The sequence below is a fragment of the Etheostoma cragini genome, chromosome 23 (genome assembly GCF_013103735.1).
Source record: "Etheostoma cragini isolate CJK2018 chromosome 23, CSU_Ecrag_1.0, whole genome shotgun sequence".
In the NCBI taxonomy this organism is placed as follows: Eukaryota; Metazoa; Chordata; class Actinopteri; order Perciformes; family Percidae; genus Etheostoma; species Etheostoma cragini.
In genome coordinates, this window is record NC_048429.1 from 15,187,107 (window position 1) to 15,213,952 (window position 26,846).

The 26,846-nt window shown below is 41.6% G+C and overlaps 1 protein-coding gene across 5 annotated transcripts in view; it reads right to left on the minus strand.

Moving 5' to 3' along the window:
• Window positions 1-26,846, minus strand: part of LOC117938623 (receptor-type tyrosine-protein phosphatase zeta-like) — a 77,928-nt gene that overhangs the window by 10,524 nt on the left and 40,558 nt on the right. For 4 of the 5 annotated variants that reach the window (XR_004655450.1, XM_034863344.1, XM_034863343.1 and 1 more), the window contains 12 exons: window positions 16,960-17,139; window positions 14,626-14,777; window positions 14,416-14,511; window positions 13,569-13,635; window positions 12,779-12,936; window positions 11,577-11,727; window positions 9,342-9,526; window positions 6,723-6,849; window positions 6,525-6,577; window positions 5,524-5,982; window positions 5,102-5,297; window positions 4,076-4,303 (listed from right to left, as the gene is read on the minus strand). Coding sequence is in view for 4 of the 5 variants with exons in the window: in XM_034863343.1 (XP_034719234.1) it covers window positions 4,076-4,303; window positions 5,102-5,297; window positions 5,524-5,982; window positions 6,525-6,577; window positions 6,723-6,849; window positions 9,342-9,526; window positions 11,577-11,727; window positions 12,779-12,936; window positions 13,569-13,635; window positions 14,416-14,511; window positions 14,626-14,777; window positions 16,960-17,139 (2,052 nt within the window). In the remaining variant the exon portion in view is untranslated. Of the gene's footprint in view, window positions 1-378; window positions 2,576-4,075; window positions 4,304-5,101; window positions 5,298-5,523; window positions 5,983-6,524; window positions 6,578-6,722; window positions 6,850-9,341; window positions 9,527-11,576; window positions 11,728-12,778; window positions 12,937-13,568; window positions 13,636-14,415; window positions 14,512-14,625; window positions 14,778-16,959; window positions 17,140-26,846 lie in introns of those variants that run through there. The other variant, XM_034863345.1, reaches the window with a different exon arrangement.

Sequence of the window (26,846 nt, forward strand, 5' to 3'; positions counted from 1 at the left end):
TTCCATGACAGAGTGCGCACCTGACACTGTGATTTATTTATAAAGGGTATATATACAATATATATCATATATCACAGCACTAAAAATATTGTTAAAAGGTGCTTTGCTGAAGGGAGGAAAAAGGTGTGTGTTGAAAACAATAGCAGTCCATAACAACATATTTCAAACTAGCTTTGATCACAGCGGTGATTCAAACGGCTCTTCAACTGTTCTTCAAACGGAGAAATGATGTGTCACACTTAAACAGTAATAGTTTGTTTTTTGCCACTTAAGGGCAGAAAAACCAGGTGTAAACACAACAATGACATATAATCACCTTATAAAAATTATATATAGTTGTATAACATTTGCATTTGTTGGTCTGCTGTGTTAAGACCAATATTCACTTTCCTTTTAGCTTTGATTTGGTATTTGCCAACTTCTGGGGGAAATCTGGCTTTTCAGCAGCTCCAGTATGTTCTGTAGTGAGTAGTGGGGTAAAGGTAGCATACAATCAGATCTTTTTTGGCTAGAAACAGATGCCTGCTGCGGCTGCAAGACGAGGTTGATTGTTGCAGAACGGACCATCAAATCACTGAGCTGAGAGATTTTTGAATTCCTCGTAGAGCTGAGGAGAACGCCAGAGTTGGGTGGTAATTCTGTGCGTGCTCATCACTAAGACCCACGCTTTTCACATTGTATACAGCCATTTCATCCTCCGTTTATATCAAAATATTGAAAATTGCAGCTTTAAGTGTTATGTTTCCACAAGCAATAACAGAGTTGTGTTGTTTAACGTCTATAAAGCAATTATGGCGCAACCAAACTCAAACATTGACGTTTAGCACTTATGTGAAAGGACAAAAGTATGTGAGAGGGGAAAAAAACTAAACTGCCAGAACTGAGGAAAATCTGGGCATTGAATAACATTTACCTTCTGTTTCCTCCTCTGTGGCCTTGTTGCCCTCTGTCAGTCTGGGCAGGGGGACAGGACGCCCCAACAGGGGTCTTCTTGCAGCGCCAAACAACAACCCCCCAATGCTAGAGAGCTGCTGCAAACTCTCTCCAATGACAGCTGCATCACTGCCCTCTTCACCACCTCCTTTGATGTGTTCCTCATTGCCCAGACCTCCATTTCTTTTACCTTCACCGTCCACCTCTTTGTTGTTAGCCCCAACAACGTGAATGTCAGAACTTATGCTTCCACCCTCATCACTTCCATCACCATCGCTGCTTTCCTCGCTGCTGCCAAACAGAGGGAACTCCGCTGTAAGATTATCTTGACCGACAGTCAGCTGAAGACCATCTCTTCCTCCAGATACACCTTCTTCATTGGCGTCTTCCCTTCCATCCCCCTTTTCACCGCTTTCCTGGTCATCTACAGCCGTGACAACTTCTTTGTCATTGCTGACATTCTTTAGTTTTCCCTCTGCATCTGCTCCTCCAGAACCACTGATGTCCTCAGGCCAGCGAAAAACTTGAAAATTTGACTCAATTTCTTTCCCACTGCCGGTCTCAGCGTATATTGCCATTCCTACTACAGTCTGAACTTCAGTTTCTCCCGCTTTCTCTTCCAACATGTCCCTGTCGGCTGTACTATTAAGCTGTCTGGCACTCTCATCTGTTTCACCATCCACTTTCCCAGTGTTGTGTTCTCCTTCTATCTTTTCTTCTTCCTTACCACTCTCACTTTCATTCTCCTCCATTTCCTTCTCTGCCTCTGTTACACACTCTTTCTTGAAACTTATTTTGCTTCCTGCCCCATCTGTATCACCTTTATCTGTTTCACTATTCATCTTAGTGCATGTTGATCTACTTTTTTTCCCATTATCATCCACCTTGGAGCAGTTAGTTAAATTGGGAACGGTAGAAAGGTCAGTCGTGACTGTAGTCACTTCATCCAATTCCTGATTGAGCCTGTTGCTGTAAAAGCCAGAGCCGGATCCACTTCCCTCTGCTGACCAGCCTGTGTTGGATTGCTCTGAATTATTAGGGAGGGAAAAAGTCGAACCTTTAGAATCAAAGAAAGATGTGACTGAGGAGGAGTTGATGTCTTCTTTCTGTCCATTTGTCCGAGCTTCCTCTTCATTGTTGGGACGTGGCGAGATGTCCACAGCATCTTCAATCCTACCGTCAGTTTGATTCTGAGAGGTATTTGGGGTATTTCCTTCAATTTTGTTCGTTTTGGATAATGTGATAGTACTCAGGCCATAATCAGGCAGCAAAGAAAATGAGTGCTCAGTGATGAAGGGATCCTGAGAACGCAAAGCGCTAGAGATCCGAGGGTGCTCTAAATCTATTTGTAGACGGACAATAGAGTCCTCTTCAGAGGAGTAGTTGTCATTATGAGGAAAGATAATACCACGGCTGTTATCTTCAGGGAGGGCGGGAGAAGGGCGAACTCCAGTGATGTATTCAATAAAAGGGTTGAGTGATCGAGGCGTGAATGGATCTCCTTCAGCAGATCCCCCTTCTGGCTCGGAGTCTACAGGATTTTCAGGATTGACAATCACTCCCTTAGAAGTGTTTGGGGAGTTTGTTAAGCCAGAGGACTGGTCAGTGGTTGACTCCTCAACCTTGAACTCAGGTGTATTTGCTGCAAGAAAAGCCAAAGTAAAAGTCTGTTGGGGGAAAAAAACCTTTTCCAGGACACCAGTAATGAAAGGTATCCTTTTATAAATGTGTTTGTCATGCCAGGAAAGATGGAAGAAAAGGTATTCAGACATAAGCACCGTGTCTTGGCTCAGCAAGGGCCATCATCATAATGCCCACAGCGTACACAAAATGCAAGAAGAGAGACACCAATCTGAAAGTAGGTCCTGAATAAAGCGATGCCATAAATCAAGTTGTTGAAGACAAAACAGATAAGGCATCCTGATGACATGAAACCTGCATTTTATGAGAAGGACAGAAGAAGAGAAAACAGCCACCAGAGTACGCCATTGAGCCACAGGAAAGAAAGCAGACCCAGAAGGAGGAGTCCCCAAAAGTAGATGCTAATCACCAGTCTGCCTGGACTCATAATATGACCTCATGTGGAGTCGTAATATGCTGCAAGCATAATTCATTTCTGAACCAGTTCAGAGAGTTGAGAGCTGATTACCATTCTAATCATCATCACGCCATCTTTTTCTTTACGACCACCATCACCACCACCAGCATTCTCCACATCATGCCACCCCACAACATGCTACTAGGATCACAGAGCATGGCAGTGATTAGCCTAGCAGCAGCGGGCTATCAGAGGGGAAATGCAATCGGTCGCCGCAATTAGGTCCAGCTCGCTACTCAACACGGAAAATATACATATTATATCATTTTCTTTATAAGATATACTGTGAATATATATTTATATTTATGCAGTTGTGTAACATCCCTCATATTATAAATGCATAGCCACTTCTAATAGGAAGTACATTTTATAGCTTTTAATTAAAGGTCCCATGACATGGTGATCTCTGGATGCTTTTATATAGACCTTGGTGGTCCCCTAATACTAAGTCCCATAGTCCCAAAATGGGAGGTGTGGCCTTGACCAATTGCTCTGGGCGGGCAAAGCAGAAAAAGGGGAGGTAAGAGTCCAGATCAGCCCATCTGAGCTATCATTTTCTAAAAGGCAGAGCAGGATACCCAGGGCTCAGTTTCCACCTATCACCAGTTCTAGCCATTGGGGGACCATAGGCAGGCTGGGGGAACTCATATTAATTTAAAAAACCCTCACAAAGTGAAATTTTCATGCCATGGGACCTTTAAGGATGTCCCAATCAGATCGTAAAGTATCATTTCAGAGCCCATTTGGGCATTTTTTAACTGATCAAGTTTTGTCAGTCCCCCCCAAACACTTTACGCCAATCCTTTACGTGTATGTAATCCATTGATGTATTAAGCCAACGACATCTTTTAGTTACTTTGGTAACTTTTTTGTAAACAACAACAACAAAAACCCGCTGTATCTAGGCAAATACGAATGCCCGATCAGGACTCTGTATTGGCAGATATTCAATATTTAAAAAATCAGAGGCCAAAAAAAGCTGATTGGGACATCCCCAAATAATATTTTGTTCAAGAAAAGGCGTTCTTAGGTGTTTGATATTACCGTTGAACATGGGCTGGGTTGTATGCATCAGTGCCCTGAGGAGAGAGGAGGTGGTGAATGATTTGTAGACGGTCTCAGCCAGCGTGTTGCCGGGGGTGGCAGCCCTCGCTGTGATCCAGAGGGGGGGCGGGCTGGAGGAATCAGAGGTGGTGGTTTCTGGTAGAGGTTTGCTCACAAGTACCTCGCTGTCTTCAGAGGACAGAAGTGAGACTTTGTCCACTTTATTACCTGTGGAATAGAAAGTACATAATGATAATGGGGCGTGAAACGTGTTAAAGCCACAACCCGACACCACGTGGGCAATGTTAGGCCATGTCACATGACAGGATCTCCGTAGGGTGAATCCAGACAGCTACCTAGGCTATCTGTCCAATCTGAGTATTCTGTTGCACGGCTAAAACAACTTTTGAATGTATACATGTTCAACCAGAACAAGTTCCTTCCACAGACTACTTTGCACCGATGGTCCATCCCATTTCTTTCAACCATGACGATTGTGATTGATTTAAAGAAATGCCAATATCACCTCCACTGTAGAGGAAGGTCTGGCAATGCAAAAATAAACGTGACCTAACAACATATAACTACACAGAATTACGTTGTTAGCATTGTATCATGCATCCATATATGCCTAAAGAAAGAAAAAGAATTTGTAATTTTATCACTTAAGAATTTTCTCGTATACCAGAAAATTTTAAAATTGCTGACAAAAGCAATTTGTGCTTGTAAGACAAGCCCAAAACGTATGACAGATGTCATTTGTTATAATGATTACAACTTAGGCAGCAGCATCTGTTCAAATTACCTATCATTATCAAATTAATCTAACGATTAAAACTTATTAAAAGTCAACACACAATCAGTGGCCGGTGTATATCTGTAAGTCAAATCTTCTCCTGGTTCCTATTCTAATATTTATGAGCTTAAATTCCTTCCTGGCACGGCTCAAAGTATCAACCACAGAGGGTTTTGGTGAACGAGAGTGCCAAAAAAAAAAGAAATAAATCTCTTCCGATCAATTCTGACCTGGCAACACAGAAGCAGCAGAAGAAGAAGACACTGTTGCAGCTGAGGTGTTGCTTTCTAGTGGAGAGCTGTTGACTGTGTCTTCATAGAAGATATCTGTGACTTGGACGTCCTCCACAGGAGGGGTGTAGACGTCCGTTTGGGGAGAAGGGAGGCCACTTTCTCCAGCTTGGTCTTGTGTACTGGGATCCCTTGACTGCAAGTTGAAGAGGCAGTACACAAAAAGAGTTTTTGGGGGTGGTTACTTCCAGTAGATGAGAAAACTACAAGAACATGAGACAAAATCTGTGTCTGTATCTGTGTCGCGTGCGTTTCATGTTCTCTTGGCGAAATATTGTGCAGCCCTATATTACATTTAATCAGGTTTAGGGATGAAGGAAATTAAACACGGAGAAAAAAAGGCAATGTGTGTAGTGAAGTACCTGATGTGGTAACACTGACAACGAGGCCTCTTCTGTGATTTGTCGGCGAACCGCCGGCAGTGTGTTTGTCCGAGCTACTGGAAACAGAAACCCCGGCTGCTCGGTTACCTCAGTGACCCATATTGCGCCGTTGCTGTCAAAACCGGCGTTAGTAAGCGGCCCGTGTGTTGGATCACTGTCCTCGTAAACCCAGTTCTGATCCATGTCATCGGGACTAGGACCGTTCTGGTCCGGCTTCTTTTCCCCATTCTGGTTGGATTGAGGTTTCTGTAGAACGGCGGACTCATGGGGAGTCTTTGGGGTGCTGACCTGGAATGGTAGGTTCTGGTGGTGGGAAGGCTGGTTCTGGTAAACTCTGGTCTGCTCCACTGGGATCTCCTCCACAGGGCTGTGGTCCTCTGGAGACAAATCCCCCCAATTCTGGTTCTCTGGCTTCTCCGATTTGGCTTTAGATGAGACCTAACGCAAGGGGGAAAAAGCCTTACTGTGTTGAGCTGTGTCATAAGATGTGTGGTCATATACTGGGTGTGGTAATGAGGGACAGGCCTTGTTAAAGGAATAACAAATGAATGTCAGGATTTTTAGGTTATGATTTCTACTTGCTTGTATGAGTTAATATAAACATCCTTCCAAAGACACAGTGGTGGAGCAGCTGTCTTGGTTTAACTTTTCAACATTTAAATCATCTGATTTTGAGGCATCACGTAATCTCCATTAACGCACTGTGGAAGAGCACAGGCTGTACTGGTTCTCTCAGTGAGAAAAATTATTTTCTTGTTTTGTTTTAAATCTCTCCTAAACACACTGGAAACTCCTGTATAACCTTTTGTACTGCTCTCCAAATACACGCTGACAAGCCTCTACTGACAAAATTACAATCATTTGCATAATAATTTGGTTCGCTGATATGGCCAAATGCAGGGCAAACTTCAGCACCGCAAAGTAATTTAGCAAAATTTTGTTCGATGAGAGGTGTCAGTTGAAACACAGAAAGCCCCTACCTCCTTAAGGCCTTCCAAATTCTTTGTGATGGCGTCGGGATCCGAATCACTTTCTAGAGAGAGAGAGAGAGAGGAAAGAAATTAAGACTTACTTATAATTGTACTCAATTTTAACAGTGTTGTTGGAGCTTTGTGTGTGTGTGTGTGTGTGTGTGTGTGTGTGTGTGTGTGTGTGTGTGTGTGCGTGTGTGCGTGTACCAGGGTCATCTAACGGCATGTCCACTATGATCTGGTCACTCCATCGTCCTCTGAGTCCATTGGTGCAAATAGCAACCACCTGAACCACATAGCTGCTGTTGGCCAGCAGGTTAGGGATGATGGCACCCTGGAAAGTCACAAAAGGAAGTTGTCAACTGCATGTTTACACTATTACTTATACTAAAGAGGATATTGTTGCAATAAAGAGCCTGGAGTTGATGTTCAAGATTGGTCTGTTTTACTTCTATTTCTCTGCTTGCTTTCAAATGAGTTTTCATGCACTCTGAATCACAGCAGGTGGTGTTAAGGCCTTAGAACGGCCTCCTTTGCAGTCGGTTTATCATAGGTGGTAATTTATTGGTTACTGAGCAATTTTCAAGATGAAAATATGTGGATGTCTTATATTTTAAATATATATTATAATTTCAGGTTTTTTTCAAATTAGCTGAGCTTCTTGGGAATACCCTCTGGAGTACAAGTACCCCTGGTTGGGAATCACAGATTGAAATAGGGCTGCACTTGATGATCATTTTCATTGGTAATTAATCTGTACATTATATTCTTGATTTATCAATTAGTTGTTTACCAAAGCCCAAGATGACGTCCTCAAATGTCTTGTTTTGTCTAAAACTCAAAGATATTCAGTTTATTGTCACAGAGAAGTGAAGAAACTAAAAATATTCACATCTAGGAAACTTCAATAAGACATTGTTTACTTTTTTCATGAAAATTACACAAACCAATTAATCGATTATACAAATAGTCAACGATTAAAGGTGTAAGATGCAATGTTATGCCGACACTTTTTACAACCAGCTTTCTATTTTCTGTGTGCGCTGAAAACAAATACGGTATTAATACACAGTCCCGGCTGTGTAAATGCAAAACAATGAGATACGTCGGCAAGAGCCACAAAACACTGTTCCAGCCAATCAGCAACAGGATGGCGTCACTTGCTTGCTCGAGTAATGGGAGCAGGGAAGGAGGAGGCAGCATGTGAATGTGCTGTCCAGGCCAGGAGTTACTAACAAGGAGAGTTGGCAGAGGAACAGCAAAATAAGAAAAGGACTGAAGAATACAAATTTAAAAAAGAAGTTGTACGATCGGGAAAAGGAGAAAGGGCCTCGTTAACATCGGTGAGGCGTTTCAACGCTGCAGAAACCTCCGGGATTTCAGAAGAATGTAAACTGATGTGATAAATGTGGGCTTAGCTTATTCACCGTTTGTGATTGTTTGTGATGGCTGCTCCCAATTGGTTGGCTTTAAAGCAGTTGCAACAGCTTTTTGGGTGGAGGGGGGGCGATTCCATCTAGGCGCAAAATTGCTTACTGCACCTTTAATTTGATAATTTAAAACTAATTAATTAATCTTTGCAGCTCTATACTGAAATATCTCAGCTGTGAAATGTCCTTCTACTTTCAATACAAATCCTGTGATAATGGTTAAAAAGGCTAAAGGTGACGTCAAATCCTCAAGCATCGAGCCTCCACAGGGAGCCACTCAGCCCAGTGCATCATGGGAAATATTTTGATGCCCATATACAGCGGGCTTGGGCTATTTGGACTTATGCATATAAGTCTTATACTATATGGTGTTTGCAAATCTTAGAATAATAACATTTGCCGCTAATGGGTTTTGATTACATGGTTTATACGTTTTTATGTCTATATAAAGCAGACTTAAGGGTGGAGTTTACAACTTCAGTCCTTCACTTGTGTTGTATCAGGCTTGTGTGAATATTGACAACTCAAGGTAAGTGTCCATTTCCGTGTTGTTTTCACGGATGCGATTGGATCGGCCCGAGTTGTAGCACCAGTTTCTCTTCGATGACCGCTGACAAGCAAAGAAAACAGGCTCCACCCTCCTACAACCTTGATGGCTGCAGCTGATTGGACGAACGTATCAGGCTGGTGGGGCTGGCTGTTCCCGGATTTCAAAACAGACCTCTAATGGCGGCTCGTTTGGAATACAGTCTCTTATTGTATGGAAATAGTTCACCGAAACGTGTGTCTGCAAAACATTTTAAGCAAGCTCTTTATTTCAGATCAACAAAATTCAGTTTTAAAGATTTTTGTCAGCTTTTGAAAGGCGTTGAGCCAGGCCGCTCCTCATTTGGATAAAGTAGGCTGGATTCATAATTATGCAAATGAGGAGCCGGCAACTTCACGCCCTGCTTCTCCAAAGTCCCCGCCACTGCTCCCAGAGAAATAAATGGGAAGCGTACATATACACACATACACGTAGGCTGCATACAAGGCTTGTGCACAAACACACACTCAGACTCAAACTGAGCATACTCTAAATACACACACACACAGATGATGGGGATGGTCATGGTAAAGGGATGCCAAGATTAATCCTCACTATCTATCAGTCACTCGATCACTTTGATCAATCTAGATACCAGCAGCAGTTACAATTTAACATACAGAGAGCTGATAGCTGGTTGATAGAATCCTAATAATGATGCTTTGATATTTGTTGCAGTGGAAAAGGGACAGACTGTAATATTTATTTTATAAGCAGAATGTACCCGTGTGATAGATAATGGTGCAAAAAATTAGCTGAAAAGTCATGCATTCAAAGGTACATATGGGTGATGTCTGAGATTTTTTGTACCACGTCCTGGTCCCCGTCTGTCCTGTACTCCTTCTTGCTCTGGTCTCGGCCCTGTAGCCTCTGGTATGTGACGGTGTACCAGTCGATGGTTGTGTCGTAAACCACGCGGGGACGCTCCCACATCACCATGATGGTTGTGTTGTTCTGGGCGTCGGCCTGAATGTTCTCTGGCTCCGAGCTGCAGGCTGGAGATGGCAACAAAGAGAAAAAGAGAGGGCAAGATTGGCAGAAAGTTTGAATAAAAAGCTCGGAACAAAGAGATTGAAAATAGAGAAAAAATCCATTTAAAAAAAGCTCAGCTCAGGAGGTGAGTGTGGCAATAAGTGGGAAGCGTGTGTGTGTGTGTGTGTGTGTGTGTGTGTGTTGGCGCGCGGAGCTGCATTAATTTGTTAAAGGGAAAAAGATCCTTCTCTGAATTTGTAAATACTTTATTTCAATTTCAAAAAGAGCTGCAAAATAAATTGCCAGCGCTGAGAGGAGCAAGGGTGCACAACTACAAAGTCGAGTTCCCTGGCAACCCAAAAGATCCACTTTACTTGAGGGTCGACTTTATGAAGATGGGGAGCGCCGTGAATTTTATCTCAGAAGATGGGCGATATTTTTATTCATGGATTTATTCAGGGTGAAACTCTTTACAGCCTAATAAGAATTTCTTATGGTACAAAATCATAACATGCTGTATCTGCTGGGAGTTAACAGCGCTGTTGATCAATACCAGTGAAATGCTTCAGATCTCTGCCAGTCCAAACTCACTTTGTGGCTTTTAGAACTAAAACTCACTGGGAGAAGGCAAGTGACGGTACATGCCTTTTTAAGTATTTCATCAAATTAAGCTCAGGGGAATGTACTCTGTAAACCGTGATAGGAACCTCAAAACTGAAAACAGGATGCGTTACTATAAATGAAAAAAGAAACCAAAGCTGCAGACATGTAGCACAGTTATGAGTTCTCTTAGTCCACATAGCAAGTTGCTAGAGGGAAAATGGGCACAGAACCTGCCCGCATGTCAAAACAGACTCAACATAGAGAAAGAGAAGTCTGGAACCAAAAACAGAATTGAGAATTGGCGCGCGTGCGCGTACACACACACGCACACACACACACACACACACACAGTCGTGTCTGGCTATCTTTGTGGGGACCAGTCATTGACATAATGCATTCCCTAGCCCCTTACCCTAACCTTAACCATCAAACCTAAATGCCTAACCTTAACCCTCACCCTTACCCTAACCATAACCTAACTCTAACCCTACTCCTAAAACCAAGTCTTATTCCTCAAAAAGCCCTTTAACGTAATGGGGACCAGCATTTTGTCTCCACAAAGCTGTCAGGTCCCCATAAGTATACTGTATTCACAGTTTTTGGTCCCCACAAATGTAGCTAAACCTGGCCCACGCACACACGCACACACGCACACACGCACACACACACACACACACACACACACACACACACACACCCCCCCCCTCTCTTTGGGTTGCATTTCCTGGTTTTCATTTCTAGTATTATTTTTTGGAGCTGCAAATGTTAAGTCTATGAAATACACAAAACAATACAAATCACAACCTCCCAGAGTCCAAGGTGGCATCTTCAAATATGGCATTGGCACAAACATTTGGCAACTTTTAAAAAATAAACTTTCCATCCAGAATCTTATTGGCGTCCATTTCAGCGTCTCGCGCTCGCCATCCACTCAAAAAGTAACGTTACTACTCTTTGGCCGACTAGCAAGCCCAAACAAGTGTGTGCGGCATGCCTGTTGTGTTGCTCCCGGGGTGGTTAGATTCGTTAAAATGGGTTTGCGATAGCTCTGTTAACATCGCGTTTAACTGACAGCAATAAAATATATATACATATGATATAGAACAGAGAAAAGCAGCTCAGAAAAGAGCTGAATTTGATCCCATAAAAAAAGCTTGAGAAACGTTTATATCTTGAGTAATTAACAAGGCGCTATATTATTGTTTAAGAGACTTTCTCTGCTGTAAACATACATCAAAATACTTAAAAATGTGATTCATTTTACAAGCTGATTACAGATTTGGTATACAACTAATTGAATCTGCAATATAACTAGTAACCACTGTTGTTAAATAAATGTATTGTGTTAACATAAAAGTGAAGTCATTGAATGAGAAATGAACTGAAGTGACTTATGAGTTTGGAGTAGAAAAAGACAACGGTGAAAATGCAAGCAGCAAACTTTTTGTTTGGGTGGGTTTGATGACGTACTGGGTGTGAGCACTTCCTCCACTCCGGTGTATGAGGCAAACACCTGACCCATGAACTGCTGCTGCTGCTCCCTGAAGTTGCTCTGCAGGTAATCCGTCAGTATCACATATCCAGCCTGCTGCACGGTCATCACATCACAAAACACCTCCAACTGGGTACAGAGAGAGACAGAGAAAAGAAAGATGTGTCTGTTGCATCTTTCAGTGTGTCTGTACAGTTGCCAAAGTAAACCCAAAACTGTGTGTGTGTTTGTTTAAGAGGCTTGCGCTGGTGCCAGGCAGAGGCAGAGAGACAGTGCTGCTCTATTTTTGGGTAGCTACGGTGCGCATGTGTCATGCCTTGCCACCCCCGTTTCAATCATGCAAAAACACACGCACACACACACACACACACACACAAACTGAACTGTGACTTCATACATCATTGTATCCTCTACTGTCCCGGAGTGAAAATTACCACCAAGTAATAGTAGTAAAATCATTGGTACCCTGTCTGTCTGTCTGTCTGTCTGTCATTCCGTGTGTGTACTGCACACAAATCATCTTCCCCCTTTGACAATAATGCTTTAAGTCTTTGTGCCTGTTGAGGGAATCAAGTCACTCTTCTGTGCAGCAGCAGCTGAAAAAAATGCCCAAAGCTGTCGTGTGTACACAAGCAAACAAACCAGTGACATCATGTAAGACAGTGTTAAAAAACATTTCTTGCGAGTTGACATTTTTGCCTAAACTTCAAATTGTATCACCTCTATGTGAGGTTTTGTTTTTATTTTTTGTGCAAAGATGTAAAAAACAGTTGACCTGAGACCAGCCATAGACTACAACCAGACACAACAACTAAAGGCAGCAATGATTTTAACTTGACTGAAAAGGTTTGTATTTTTTATTTTTTTTATATATATACCATAACAAAACCTACTATCTTTTTTTCCATTATCTCTAACTGAAAGCTTTCATTAGACACAATGCTTTACAAGTTTAGTAGTAAGCACCGCTGTCATTGATATCAAAAGAGGCTTTTTCTTCATGGTGGTCTGCTGTGCTGGAGTACGATACTAATGCTTAAAGGCACATTCAGGTTAAAAGAGTGAATGAGAACCAGTGATACTCAAGTTGACTCTTTTCTTTATTCCGGGGCTTTTTGTTCTGAAAGAAAGGAGCATTGGCGGGCGGCAGTGGACACCTGCGTGATAAAAACCTACTGACCTGTGTTTCTGATATGGCCACAGTGTGTTTAAAGACAATCCACTCCACCGTTTCAGAGCAGGGAGGTGTAGTTAGGGAGCCATTGTAGATGTAATATTTGTCTGTGTTATTCGGCATCAAGGACCGCAGGGTGAAAGCTTCCATCGACCCGCTCTTACCTGGTAAACAATGCAAAAAAGTCCCATCAGTAACAAAATGTCAGCAGATAACACGTTTTCTCGCAAGCTGTAAAACCACCTGGGACCAGGCATTTAAAAAATGTCAGACTGTCCGTTATATCCATGCCATGTGCATAATGATATTCCTTTTAACATTTCAGAGAGAAAAGCATAACAATAATGTTTGCAGCATTTTTGCATAATTATTCTCTCAAGGAATTTTGCTTCAAGGAAATGTAGCTACTAGTTCCGTTGATAATAGCACATCTTTTTGAACACTATTAAATTGGACTAAACTGTCTGAGACTGTAATTTAATGTCAATTTGAAGTTTCTAATTTGCCTGTGAACAAGATTTGATCCCAATCACAGTTGGTGACAAACATCAACAACTGTTTCAGGGGACAACATTATTCTGTGTCTGCTTCCTCTGTTTCTACACTGTTTATGAAACATAAATATTCTCCTAAACACAACCACGATTTAGTCGGAATAACCAAAACCAAATCAATGTGTAAATTGTTGTTTTTATTATGCCACTTCCTGCACCCAGCTGCTCTCTTTTTAGAGGATACATGTTCATTTTTACCCAGTGATGACCCAGATGCATTACTCTCTGTATTAGTGACCTACCAAACCGGCTGACAGTGTTGACGGCCTCTATTACAGGACGGAAGTTCTCGTTGTCTTCCAAGCTGACCTGTGGAAAACAACATCAGCTTCTGTTGTGGAATTCATGGGGAGGCAAATACACACCCAATCACGTGAGGAAGAACAAACTGATCTCTAAACCTGGGGCACAAACAGTGGTGGGATGTAACTAAGTACATTTACTCAAGTACAAATTTGAGGCACTTGTTTTTTTTTACATGCCACTCTCAACTTATACTCCGCTACATTTCAGAGATAAATATTGTATTTTTTTATAGATAATTTTTGGGCCTTTTTCCCTTTATTTCAGGGTGACAGTGGATAGACAGGAAAGGTGGGAGAGAGATGGGGGATGACATGCAGCAAAGAGCCGCAGGTCGGACTTGAACCCGGGCCGCTGCAATGGCCTCGGCCTACATGGGGCGCACGCTCTTACTGGGTGAGCTAGAAATAGTGTACTTTTTATTCCACTACATTCATCTGAGACCTTTAGTTAGTTTACTAGTTACTTAACAAGTTAAAATTTTTGCACACATAAACAAAACTAGTTTATAAAATATGATGTTAAGATGTTAAGATTAAAGACAGAACTGTTTGGATCGTTTCCAGTTTCTAAAATATGATGATTTTTCAGCATTGAGTACTTTTACCTCTCATACAAGTATATTTTCTTGATGATACTTACATACTTTTACTTAAGTAATACTTTCAATGCAGGATTTTAACTTGTAACAGAGTATTGTTACAGTGTGGTATTATTACTTTTACTTAAGTAAAGGAATCTGAATACTTCTTACACCACTGGGCACAAATCAAGAGGTTGACCAACCTCGAAGAGCACTGCCAATGCAGCGATCCTCCCTCCTTCTCTAATAGCGTCCTCCAGACTTGGGAAGTCATCTGGATCATAACAATGGATCTGCATCTGTACGAGAGCAAGAAACAGGCAGGTTAGCTGAACTCAGGCTTCTTTGGTAAACACATGCATGATCAATAAATGTGTTGATGACAGACAAACACATGGTGTATGTGTCTGTACCTCCAGAGGGTACTTCATCCCATTCAGGCTGTGTTCAGATCCATCTGATGTGGCATTGCAGTGCCCCCAGTGGAAGGTGATTGTAGCAACACGGAACCTGGAGCTCAGCCCTCCTCCGCTAACAAAGAAGTCCCCTTCCACACGGAGGGAGACTAAAACATGCACATAACAAAAAAACGGAAACGCAAATGTTGAGTTTCTCTGAAGACTGTCAGAGGCATACTTCTCCTACAACAGGCTTTATCAAGCATACGTTTGGAGGCTTTGCCTGAACAAAAAGACTTTCGGCCTCCACTAGTCAGCTGTGGCGTTTGCCGCTTGGCCATCAGGCTCCAAAGCTTTGTCCTAATCTAGGATATTCTGCCTCTAAGCAACAGGCAAAATGGTGGCAAACAGTAACTCAAAATATTTCTTCAACAATTGCACAGATTTTCCACCGTATGCAGGACATAACACTAGCCATGTTTACAAGGACCCTACAATTCCACTTATAATCCCAATAACCAGAACGTAATAAAAATGCCTCATGTCAATCAGAAGAGACAGGCCCGATCCGGCCCAGTCAGAAGGAATTTTCAACCGGGTTGAGAGGTGTGGTGCAAACCCTTTGATAATTTGATATATATTAGTGCTTAATGCATTATCTAATTCTTTCTCACTTGTTGCAATAAATATATATTTGCACCATGTGGCCGTAACATTAGGTGATGTTGCTTTTGAGAAGGAAAGAAACATGGCGGTAGCAAAACAAAACTAGTCTGTCTGATAAAATAAATGTGGATATCCTGGTCTGTTAGCATCATTTTTTTATTTCAGTGATAATTAACATAAACATTACTTATAACAATACTTATACTAATAAACCCAGAGTAACTGTTTGTTTTTTGGCCACTTGACATCAAAAATTCTGTAAACACAACGTTTACATATCAAAACCATATAAAGGCAATAATAACACCTCATCACCTTATTGTTGTAAAGGAGGAAATCAATAGCACACACTTCCTTAGCTTACACATCCAGCAGCTACAGAGCAACATTAGCATTTATATCAAGTTGTTTCTGGCAACCTGATGTATGTTTATCCAATATTTACTCTCCTTTAAGCTCTGTTTGGTCTCTACCAACCCCTAAGGGGAATATGTATATCTTTAACTGCTAAACGGTCTGCTATGTTCAACAGCTAGTTGTTAACTTTGTCTGCCTGCCATTTGGTGCTGGCCATTTAGTGAACAGTGAGTCTTTAGAGTTTCTTTGATCAAATTTGCCAGCTGTGTCAATAAACAATGCAAAAGAGAGACTCCCATGCTTACCTAAACAGTAAAGCTGCAGGCCACAAAACCAAAACAATGCTGAAAGATGCTAAAACGCTGCAGAGGTCAGGGGACCAGAAGATCGGGGTGATTATTCAACGGTGTAAATTGTGTGATGATCCTTCTTATACTGTATACAAGCAGACAATACAATTTCCTCAAGTCCACTTTACCTCTTTGTATTTGCCTGTTGGGGCCACATGTGAACTTCAAGTGAGCACATGTGTTACGTTGCAACAGGATGCAACATTCAGTTTGGCGAGACTGTGCAGGCCATATGTTAGTCTTATCATATCATGACTGGCTTTGAAACATCTGTTTTAACGCAACTATTTCTCTGAATTCACAGAGAACGACATTGATTTTAAGACCACTCATGTATGGAGGACACACACTGTTTCTGTTGCTCATTTGCAACTCTGCGTCTTGACATTGATTGTCCTTCTTTCTCCACATGATATGTCGATACTGCTGTCCTTCTGGTTACCTTTCTCTCAATACCTTGGTCTCTCCGTCCTCTTTCATTGTCTGACTCTTTCTCCTTTTAATCCTCACTACTTACTTCTCTCTTTACCCTCTGCGTTGTGACTCATGTTTTGTCTGCTTCTGAAAAGTAAAGCTTCTTTCCACATTTAGGGATTAAGATGTTGTGTTATACAGAACTGGAATAATGTCAAAATCACTTCCATAGATTGAATCTACTACACTGCGTCTGCCACCTCTGGCTGCTGCTTTGATATGCGCTTGTCTGGGATTAAAAGGAAAAAGATAAATCCTAAATTTCACTCATTTTTCAATACAAATGAAGCAGCTTAGGGTTTGATTTCCTGCAGAGGGACATGGCAAACATGGCTTCCACAGCTTGTACTAGACATGCAAAAAAGTTCAACTTGGGGTAAAGGTTTTGGTAAAGGCCAAATTATACTTGGAATTCCTGTGGATAAAGACTTTATTTCTCAAGTAATGAAACCAGGGTCTGCAGGAAAGGCACATAAAGAGGAGTGGAGGAACATCAACTTACCAGCCTTTCCGTTGTTGTGGATGGTGCTGGACTCTGCGGTGAGTTTGTCCCAGCCTTCTAGCTGTAGATTCTGGTACTGCAGCCGGACCTGGGTAAACATCTCGTCGATGTCCACAGGAGACTGCCGGGCACTGTTACAGGGCGGGTACTTCTTTCCCCAGTTGTGCTGGTTCAGGGCACCTGTATTTAAGAGAAAGAGGGGGGAATAACTGAAGGGACAAACTTGTTCAAGGACTGCTGAAAATGTCAAACTTCCTGAAAGGTCGTTGTAAAATCCTTTTCCATTTCATTTGCTGGAAACAGAAAATCAGGAAGCTCAGCTGTGTTGAGTTGGAGAAACAACCCTGTCTAGATTTGCCTCTCTGGATTTCCCCTCTTAAAGTAAAAATCTTAGAGCGAGAGAGTCTACCAATGGTAGATGGTAATGGTTCAGCAAGCGCCTATAATATTACCGCACAATAAATTAAGAAGTGTGTTAAATGAGTTCAGCTCTAACGAGAGCAGACGGTCTAACATGACTTGTTGGCCTCAGGTCACGTTTTTACCTAGCACTCTGTCTGTGTGTGTGTCTCCTTATGTATGTGTGTTGGCTCATGCATGAGTGCATGTCTCATTTGTTGTTTGTGAATTGCTCTGCACAGCATGAATTCTGTTTAAACGTATTGATGTGGTGTGTGTGAATGTATTTGTGTGTTTTAACAAGGCTGTGATTTTCACATGAATAATGTAAAAGAATATGAACAGCAGCATCGGGACAAGCAAAAATTGCAGACAATTTTTTGCACCTCCAAAAAAATCGCGATCTTCTCTTTCAGTGCAAAGAACACATCAATTTAGCACAAATCATATGCTAAATATCACCAGCTCTGGCTTGAAAATTTTTGTGCATTATTTATGTGCACAGTTCTGAATCTACAATTGGTGGTGAATATATTCATGACTGCATGTCACACTCTGTATTCACATCTACTCCCATGTATGCAGTGTGTGCATGTGTGTAAAATATTGATGTCCATGTTATGTGTGTACTGAACAGCAGTTTATATATATATATTTGTGGGCAAGCATGAACAACTCCTTGTCTTTGCACGAGCGAATATGTTTTTCCACTACTGTGCATGCATCATCGTCTCTTCCCCTTCAGCAATTACCTCCATGTACAGAGAGTAAACCTGCCTCATCTGCATTTATTATGCTGACTAGTAATTCTCAGTTAAAATCATAATAGAGGAAAACTGACAAAGAATGCAATGTACAGACGAGATCATACCAGAAAAAAAGATTAAGATATACTACTTAGCAATATAATAAAACATTTCGTTTGATTTCAGGGGGGAATAACAAGGTCCATGTCTACTCAATATATGAAGAAAAAGTCAATGCATATCATCATACAAACTACACTTTTCACAAGTCATAGGATAGCTTTTTTAACAAGATGGTGCAGCTGAGTTTTACTTTGATCCACAAGCATCCTTCTGTCTCACTTAATGCCACAATATGTAAAGATGGAAAACAAAAACAAAAATCACTTTATCTGTGCAGACTAAGGACTTAATGGAAATGCATCATTGGATGTTTCTTATCCAGTGCTTTGTTACGTGTGTGTGTGTGTGTGTGTGTGTGTGTGTGTGCGTGTGTGCTTCACAGTATACAGTAAAGACAATGGGTCTAATGAGGTCAGAGCAGATGGTTTAACTGTAACTGGTCACACATGATTTAACAGGTATTGGCTTTACATTCCCTGCTTTATGTGTGTGTGTGTGTGTGTGAGAGAGAGAGAGAGAGAGAGAGAGAGAGAGAGAGAGAGAGAGAGAGAGAGAGAGAGAGAGAGAGAGAGAGAGAGAGAGAGAGAGAGAGAGAGAGATTGTCGCGAAGATGCCGTGTAAATTCACTGTGTTCCACCTAGCTTCTGGACAAAGGTTGTAGTAACATTCAGTCTGCTGTTTGACTGTTTGACTGAGACGTGAAAATGGAGGAAAAAAACAACACAACTTCAATGTTATAGCTTGAAAATAGTTCTGATTCATAGATTACAGTCCAAATGTGCACATAAAAGACTCCAAAAGGACTGTTTTTTCTTAGCAACGAAAGGTGCTTTCAAACCTGGACCGTTTGGTCGTTTTAACCGAACCCTGGAGAGATTCGTCGGATAGTCCGATTTGTTTGGTGCAAAAGATTATGTTGGTCAAGACCAAACATACAAACTCTGTCCACTTGAAAATTAGGGTCTTGGTTTGCTTCCGAGCGCACTACAGTTCTGTTCACTTTATCTGAGAACGTGATCTGACCCAGATATAGGAGGTGAACCAAAAACAGAGTGCATTTACTAGCCTGCAGTTTAAATGAATTCTGCCTTGCAAACAACTTGCAGACCTACATTTGATAGGGATAAATACTTTCAAATCAATAATTTATTATGACCTTACTACTCATTGTCTGTGTGACAACAAATCATACGGTCTACTTCAACCTCTGTCTTGTCAGCTGCTCATATTGTTCTTATGCAAGGCAGACAACGTGGATATAACCTGCCAGATATAAGTGTTTTTCTTTCTCAACATATGGTTTGCCGGTATTTTCCACCAGGCGCATCTGCGCTGTGTTCCAGAGGCAGCTAAACACGTGATTGTTCTGTAAATTATTGTAGAGACAATAAAATCTGTTCGTCGGCAGGCAAGACGCTTTGCTTCTGTGACGCTCCAGGCGTGGCATGGCGCTTGGTGGAGGACAAAACCGTATCCGTAGCCGTAACGCTGCACAATTGCGCCAGGGGAAAATGTCTGTTACACCAAACACCACCAAATTCAACTAAATATTGCATCGCGATTTCGATTTGAAAAAGATTAATCAATCAGCCCCACCTCCTGTCAATAACAGTGTGTTGAATTCCCCCTAAGCGAGCACACCTATTGGCTGGCTGTCATGTTTGTCAGCGTCCATTCCATGCTTTTTTAGGTTATTTATACCAATACTGAATATGGTATTTTGTGACACAGCGAGATCAGAAACACTGTCATAAACACTTTGACATCTTGGGAAGTACACTTATTTTCTTTCTTGCTTTCTACATTTCACTTAAATGTAACAACAAGAAAAGACAAGGAGTTGTTCATGCTTGCCCACAAATATATATATAAAATATATATATAAACTTCTACGTCACCCAGAGTTGGTCTGATTGGTTTTTAGGACTATCCAATATCCTATCCAAAATTGCGTACAGAGTCGTTTGAACCATGCCCGTTGGTCATGCCTCTTATGCAGAGAAAATACAGAGCAGACTCCCCAGACCAACGCTCAAGCTCAGTAGTCTATTGAGCTTGGCTTGGGCTGGTGATAGCCAGACTTGGGGAATGTCAAGTTAGAAATGAAAGGTTGAACAGAATTATGGTCATGAAAAAAAGGGAATCCAAGGCACTCTTCTTCACAGTTATTTAAAAAGCCTTTATTTTACCGGCTATTTCATAATAGAACATTTAAAAGACATAGGGAGAAGCAACCTACGTGTAGCGGCAGAGACAGCCGTCTTCAGGGTGTGAATGGCGGTCGTTTGATTTGTTTGTTTTTATCTAAGTTTGGTGCTTTTAGCAAAGCTGTTTCTTGTAGAATAATTGTTATAAACTGAATCACTGTATGTTTAATTGAACCTCTTGTCAGTTTCACATTTCTATTTTGACCTTAATTATATATATTTTTTGATGAGTGCTAGTACTGTCCATGTGTGCTTGCTTGTGAAATGACAGAGGGTTTGGTGATGTGTCGATTCTCACATCATGCCCCTGCAGCCGCATCCGTCAGCATCATAACACACACAAACACAGAATTACTCTTCTGATAAAGCGCTACCATGGCAACAAGTAGTCGACAGGTCAAAGAAAAGGAATTTACAAAAATCCCCTGAAGCTAGACTTTCCCTGTCTTCATTTAAATCCATAAACACACACGTGTGTGGACACCCCCTCGCATTCAGTCAAGGAGCAATATTCAGATGATTAAATATGGAAATGACATTTCATATCTCTGAGTTTCACTTGCTTTAACATTATTCCCAGGATAAAGTATGCTGTACACACTGTTGTAGAATCCACATGGGAGACTTTTAAAAGCAGAGTCTGCAATTGTGATGAACAATTATTAACAGTATTATATTTTTCCCTCTCCCTCTATCTCTGAATGTTAACAAAAATTTTAACAAACAGATAAGATAATATCACACAATTTGAAATATAAATTAAAGTTATTTCTGTATTCTGTATTATGTACAGCCGCCTGGGATTGAATGCATGCTCATTTGTAAAGTGCTCAAGCTGAAAATAAACACATTTTTCATTATGATTTGTTTAAAAAAATGTACATTTAAGTCATTTTTATCTATGAACTAAAGCTGTGACACCGCAAAAGACAGAGTACATATGTCTGTAAAGTTTCTGATGAAAGTCAGTGTTCTGCAACAGCTCATAGACCAGTCAGCTATAAAGCGGTCAAGACAGAAACCATTTACACCTGATGCTGCTCTTTCTACCACAACAAGCTGATCATTTCAGCTCACACCTTACAGTCCTCAAGGGAGGAGAGTCGACACAAGCTGAGAGAGTGCCTCGAGGACAAAGAGAAGAAATGAGGTACAGCAGCAGGGGACCCAAATGTACGGTGCAGAAAAGAGGTAATACACAAAAGACTGAAGAGGAGAAGGAAAAGAAAAATGAATTGATGAAAAAAAATAGGTGTTTGGACATGAGGAGGAGGACAGAGAGAGGACACAAGAAGGCGAGTGAAAGTGAAACTGTCTCTCTCTCTTCCTGCCTAGTGCCTACGCTAACACCAATTAGGCTCCCTTGGATGGCATGCACACACACACGCATGCACACAGACGCACGCACAAAGAGACACACACACACACACACACACACACACACACACACACACACACACACACACACACACACACACACACACACAGAGCTGATTTCCCCCTCAGTGAAAAGGTTCTGCACTGCTGAGCAGGCTAACTGTTCAGAAAACATGCAGAATTATTAAATTGAATAATGTAGGTTTGACTGTTTTTTTTGGGGGGGGGGAGACTGTCTGCTCCACTAAACTGCTGGCAAAAATAGCTGAATATGTTTCAAATATTATATATATATATATATATAATATAAAACAGCTGCTGGCGAAGGTCAACCCACTGCGGTTCTCTTGGCTCTGGCTGGCGGGAGAAACCACAAGCAGCTAAATGCTTTAAGATCCTTTCATACAAACAGGGCCCTCCATTTTCAAAAAGCTTCTATATGTACCCATTCTTTGACTTAAGATACGTACTGTACATTACCTTAGAATAGCTGATTTGCTGCATTGTCCATTAATCTATTAATTCTTTGTCAATTACCGGTTCAATCATTTACTACATAGAATCGTCAGTCATCAGATTTGTTTACCATATAATCAATAACATAATGAAACTAGAGGGAGTCAGGGCAGTACAGCCCGATCCGGCAGGGGGAGAGTTCTAGCCCGACCAGGCTCCTCTCTTTACCCTGTCTCTCGTAGTTATGCTGTTATAGTTTTAGACTGCCGGGGGACTTCCTTTGACACACTGAGCTCCTCTCCTCTCTCTCTTTCCATCTGTGTGCATCCATGTCCCAGAAATGCTTGTTACTAACCTAGCTCTGGGGAGTTATTCCCTGAAGTCCTTATGTTCTTGTTCGCCCAGCATGTTTCCTTGGATTAGGGAGGTTTCAAAATCATGGTTGCAGCTGTCGCAGTGGTCCTGCTACACGTCCTGCGATGCCCTGTTACATCCTGCTACGCTCTGCGGTGTCCTGCTACGTCCTGCTGTGCCATGAACTACAAACTACTATTTGTAGTCACTGTTCCATAATCTTTTATTGTGATTGTTTTATTGCCACTATTCATCACACCCCATACCCGGCCCATCAGACACCGCCTACCAAGAGCCTGGGTCTGTCCGAGGTTTCTTTCTAAAAGGGAGTTTTTCCTTGCCAGTGTCGCACTGCTTGCTCTTTGGGGAATTACTAGAATTGTTGGGTCTTGTAAATTATAGAGTGTGGTCTAGACCTATTTTATCTGTAAAGTGTCTTGAGATAACCCTTGTTATGAATTGATACTATCAATAAAATAGAATTGACTGGAATGTACAATCCAAAACCAAAGGTGTTCAAATTATAATGACATAAAAAGGGAATAGTACCAAATCGGCCAACAAGCAAAATCCTGCTTAATAAATCCCCACTCAATTAATCAATCAACATTTCATTAAAGCACTGTAAACACAAATAAGGAAGCCTCCAGCAGCCTCTAGAATAGATCTTTTTTTCACAGCAGACATACTGACATTTCACAGCGGGAAAGGCACAGGTGTAATTGATAATTCTAATTAAAGCTCCATGACATCTAGTTGTCCCTGTCCCAGGGCTCTGGTATTGTGCTTGCGGGCTCTGTGGTACAGATACCCAAATGCACCCAAATGGAATGCAGGCATTGCAAATGTTATCAGTAACACCTGTGTTTCTTCCGCTATGACGAGTCAAAATGTGTATGATGTTAAAAAAGGTCTTTTGAGAGTGCAAATGATTTTGGACGATATGTATTTAATGTATATAACATACACGTATATACTGTTTATGTAGATGCAACAGATCTCCCTAGTCTCTGAAACCTCAATATTCATTAGTAGATTTACTATGAGAGAGGATTTGTGTTGTGGCAGCCGGTGCCATGCGTTTGAATCAGTATCTTAGTTTGCAGTAAAACTCTTTGATTACAACAGAGCAGAGCCCTGAGCAGAAAATGAAGAATTGTTCCTTTGTGTGAGAAGAGACTTCATTTTTATTCTGCGAATCAATGTCTATAAGACATATATGAATGCATTCATGGGCGCGCACGCACGCGCGCACACACACACAAACACACAGAGACAAAGGAGTGAGCCCGAGGCTGACATGATCTAAGATACCAAATGAATCTATTATGAATGGCAGAGAAAGGGCTACACACACGCACATACGCACACACAGCAAAATCTACTATTTTAATGATGATGGAGTGCCACACACATCAGCAGCCAGTGTATCTGACAATCAGACCTGTCAGATTATGCTAAACGAAAAAAAACTTGGGGTATGAATCAGAGTCCCCGTATGCTCTTTATGTGATCTCTGACGGCTCCGTCTAGACGTGTGAATATGAAAAGGTTTTCTATGGAGCAAGAGACCAGCTCATGGAGTCACTTAGTTAAATATTAAACAAAGGCAGGCTGGCTCTGGACCAATTTACTGCGTATCTGAACGTACAGTTAGCAACTAGAAAATGAAAAAAATTAAACAAAAAAACGTTAATTTAGCCAATGAGTACATGTTTGTATTATTTACAGCCCAATCGGCCAACCTGTGACTGTCATGGCAGACAGATTAGACAGTTCACACAGTCACCGTGGCCGGGTCGCCAAAGTGCAGACACCGCAGCCACTGAAGATTGCATTTTTGTGACTAAAGAGACACACAAACCTCTGCATCATTACCTCATGTCTCCCACAAGGCTCATGCAGCAGCCACACAGACAGAGCAACAACTGGAGCAGAAGAGAAGCCAGCCTCAAGTATTTGGTGACTAAGAAGGCAGTTTGAGAACACAGTGGGGTGGGGGATTCAAAAATGCATGTACACCATGATGTACACAGGAAAAGAGACAACAGACACATGAGATGAGAGAAGATCAACAGCTAGCTGGTCGGGAGACAGAAAACTGGGATCAAGGTTTCAGTCTTCCCTTTTTGGCGTAGTGGAAAAGCTTCTAAACAGCTCAGGGACACTGCAGGTCTCTAACTAAAATTATGACAAGAAAAAACAAACCCTGCGCGCAATTCAAGCATTTAAGTCAATGCTTGAGCATCCAACAGCTGCGCCACGGCGCGTCCTGTGAAGAAGCGCTCCGCGCCACTAAAGATAGACCCCAGACGAGCCACGGGCTGTTCGGACAGCCAGGCAGGAAGTGTCACAGCGAGAGTATGCAGTCAATTTACCCAAATACACCCCCAAATATTGTTTATGTCTCCTCTACAACACCATGAACAATGAGGGTTTCATAAGACAGATCTTTTTTATAAAGACAACGCCAGGAATACCAGCTTAATAAACACGCGATTGTTCTGTGAAGAACTTGTAGGAACGTTAAAACCGAGTCGGGAAGGCAAGATGCTCCTCTTCTGAGACGCTCCCGGTGTGGCGGAGGACTTACCAAAACAGGAACGCAGCACAGACGAGCCCAATGGAAAACGGGGCTTAAGGGCTTTCAACAGATTACCAGTGATGAATTCTACAAAAAATATTGAATCAAACAAATGGCCTCGTTCCCCACTGTGGAGTGAAGATATCTGTCTAGCTTTGATATGTTCATAAGACAATGTGTTATTTGAAACATTCAGCTGTCTGCTGGATAGATAGCATAAATAGGTTCATTAGAGACTATTTGCTATAAATAATAAAAACCAGCTGCCTGCTGTTGCTGGATCCAAAGTTCATGAGAGCCGTGAAAGTAAACCAAGACAAAAGAGCCACACCTTTTTACATTGAATAATTTGAGCAATTGGGGTCTACATTATCACTGTCAGGATTATTCTAAGCACATGTAATTACGTTTCATACTGTATGCATGCAGCGTTGGTGTCAGTCCTTTCATCACATAGGTGACAAACGGACTTTAGCAGGATCTTCATATCAAAAATAGCACCGCAACAAAAAAAAACTGTATGGGGCTGTGTGGAAGGTGGCATTTAGCTTAACCGCTGAGAAGACAAAACATGATCCAGAAAGGCCAGCTCCATGAAACTAAAGCTTATCAAAACCCGAAGCCCAGCCATGGCATGGCGAGGACTGTACTATGAGACCGGATTTAACAACTCTCTGCATCTTTTATCCTCCTTCTCAACCATCGTGAGGTAAACAGAAGAATCCTGCTACAATGTAATCTATCAGGAATCTGCGCAGGGTTTCCCTGGATTATAAGGTTAAGGTGCAGCACCCAAGCTGCTTTGGGCAGCCCCTAAGCTTAATGAATGGAGAATCAATGTGAGTATCAAAACCAACTAATAGGCTTTCCTCAGATCTAATGATTGTAGTCTGCCCCCAGTGGACTTCTTTAACAAGTTTGGTCTTTAAGCTTTTCGAGTTATTTATTTAATATCTGCTCTGGCTTTTTCAACGTTCTAGACACTGAGATAGGCATAATAACTGTCCAAATTGATGTTACTTGCATATATATTTTTTCCTAAGGGAGGACCCCTAAACCCTAAAATACGTGCGCTGAGTCCTCCACAAACCAAGCACACACTGCGTATACGATTGGAAAACACAGTGTGTTGCCGGGTGATATTGCGTTGCAGAAAAAGTTGAGCCAGATTCAAATCATTGCTGGACAACGCTGCATTATTTTGTTGGAGCCCTCTGCATTGGCACTAACACAGCATCAACACAGTGGTCTCTTTGAAATGAATGAGACAGCTGTGTGTTTTACCCTTCACGTGCAGTGCTACCGTTGGTCTGGAAACACAATCTTATCCTTATATTTAATGGTTACATTAGTGCTGTCAAACGATTCAAATATTTTAATTGAGATTAATCGCATTAACGTCATAGTAAACTTGCAATTAATCACACATTTTTATCTGTTTATCTGTATCATTGATTTCTTTTTGTCCCATTATTTCTTTCTCATTTTTATGCTCTTATCAACATGGAAAAGTGGATGCTGTAATGGTCAATTTCACACTAACATTCTCACTTGGAGCAATTAATCTCTCACAAAAGGTAACACTGTCCATCAATAAAAGTGTGAAAAAAATACGTTGACGGGGGGGGGGGGGGGGGGGGG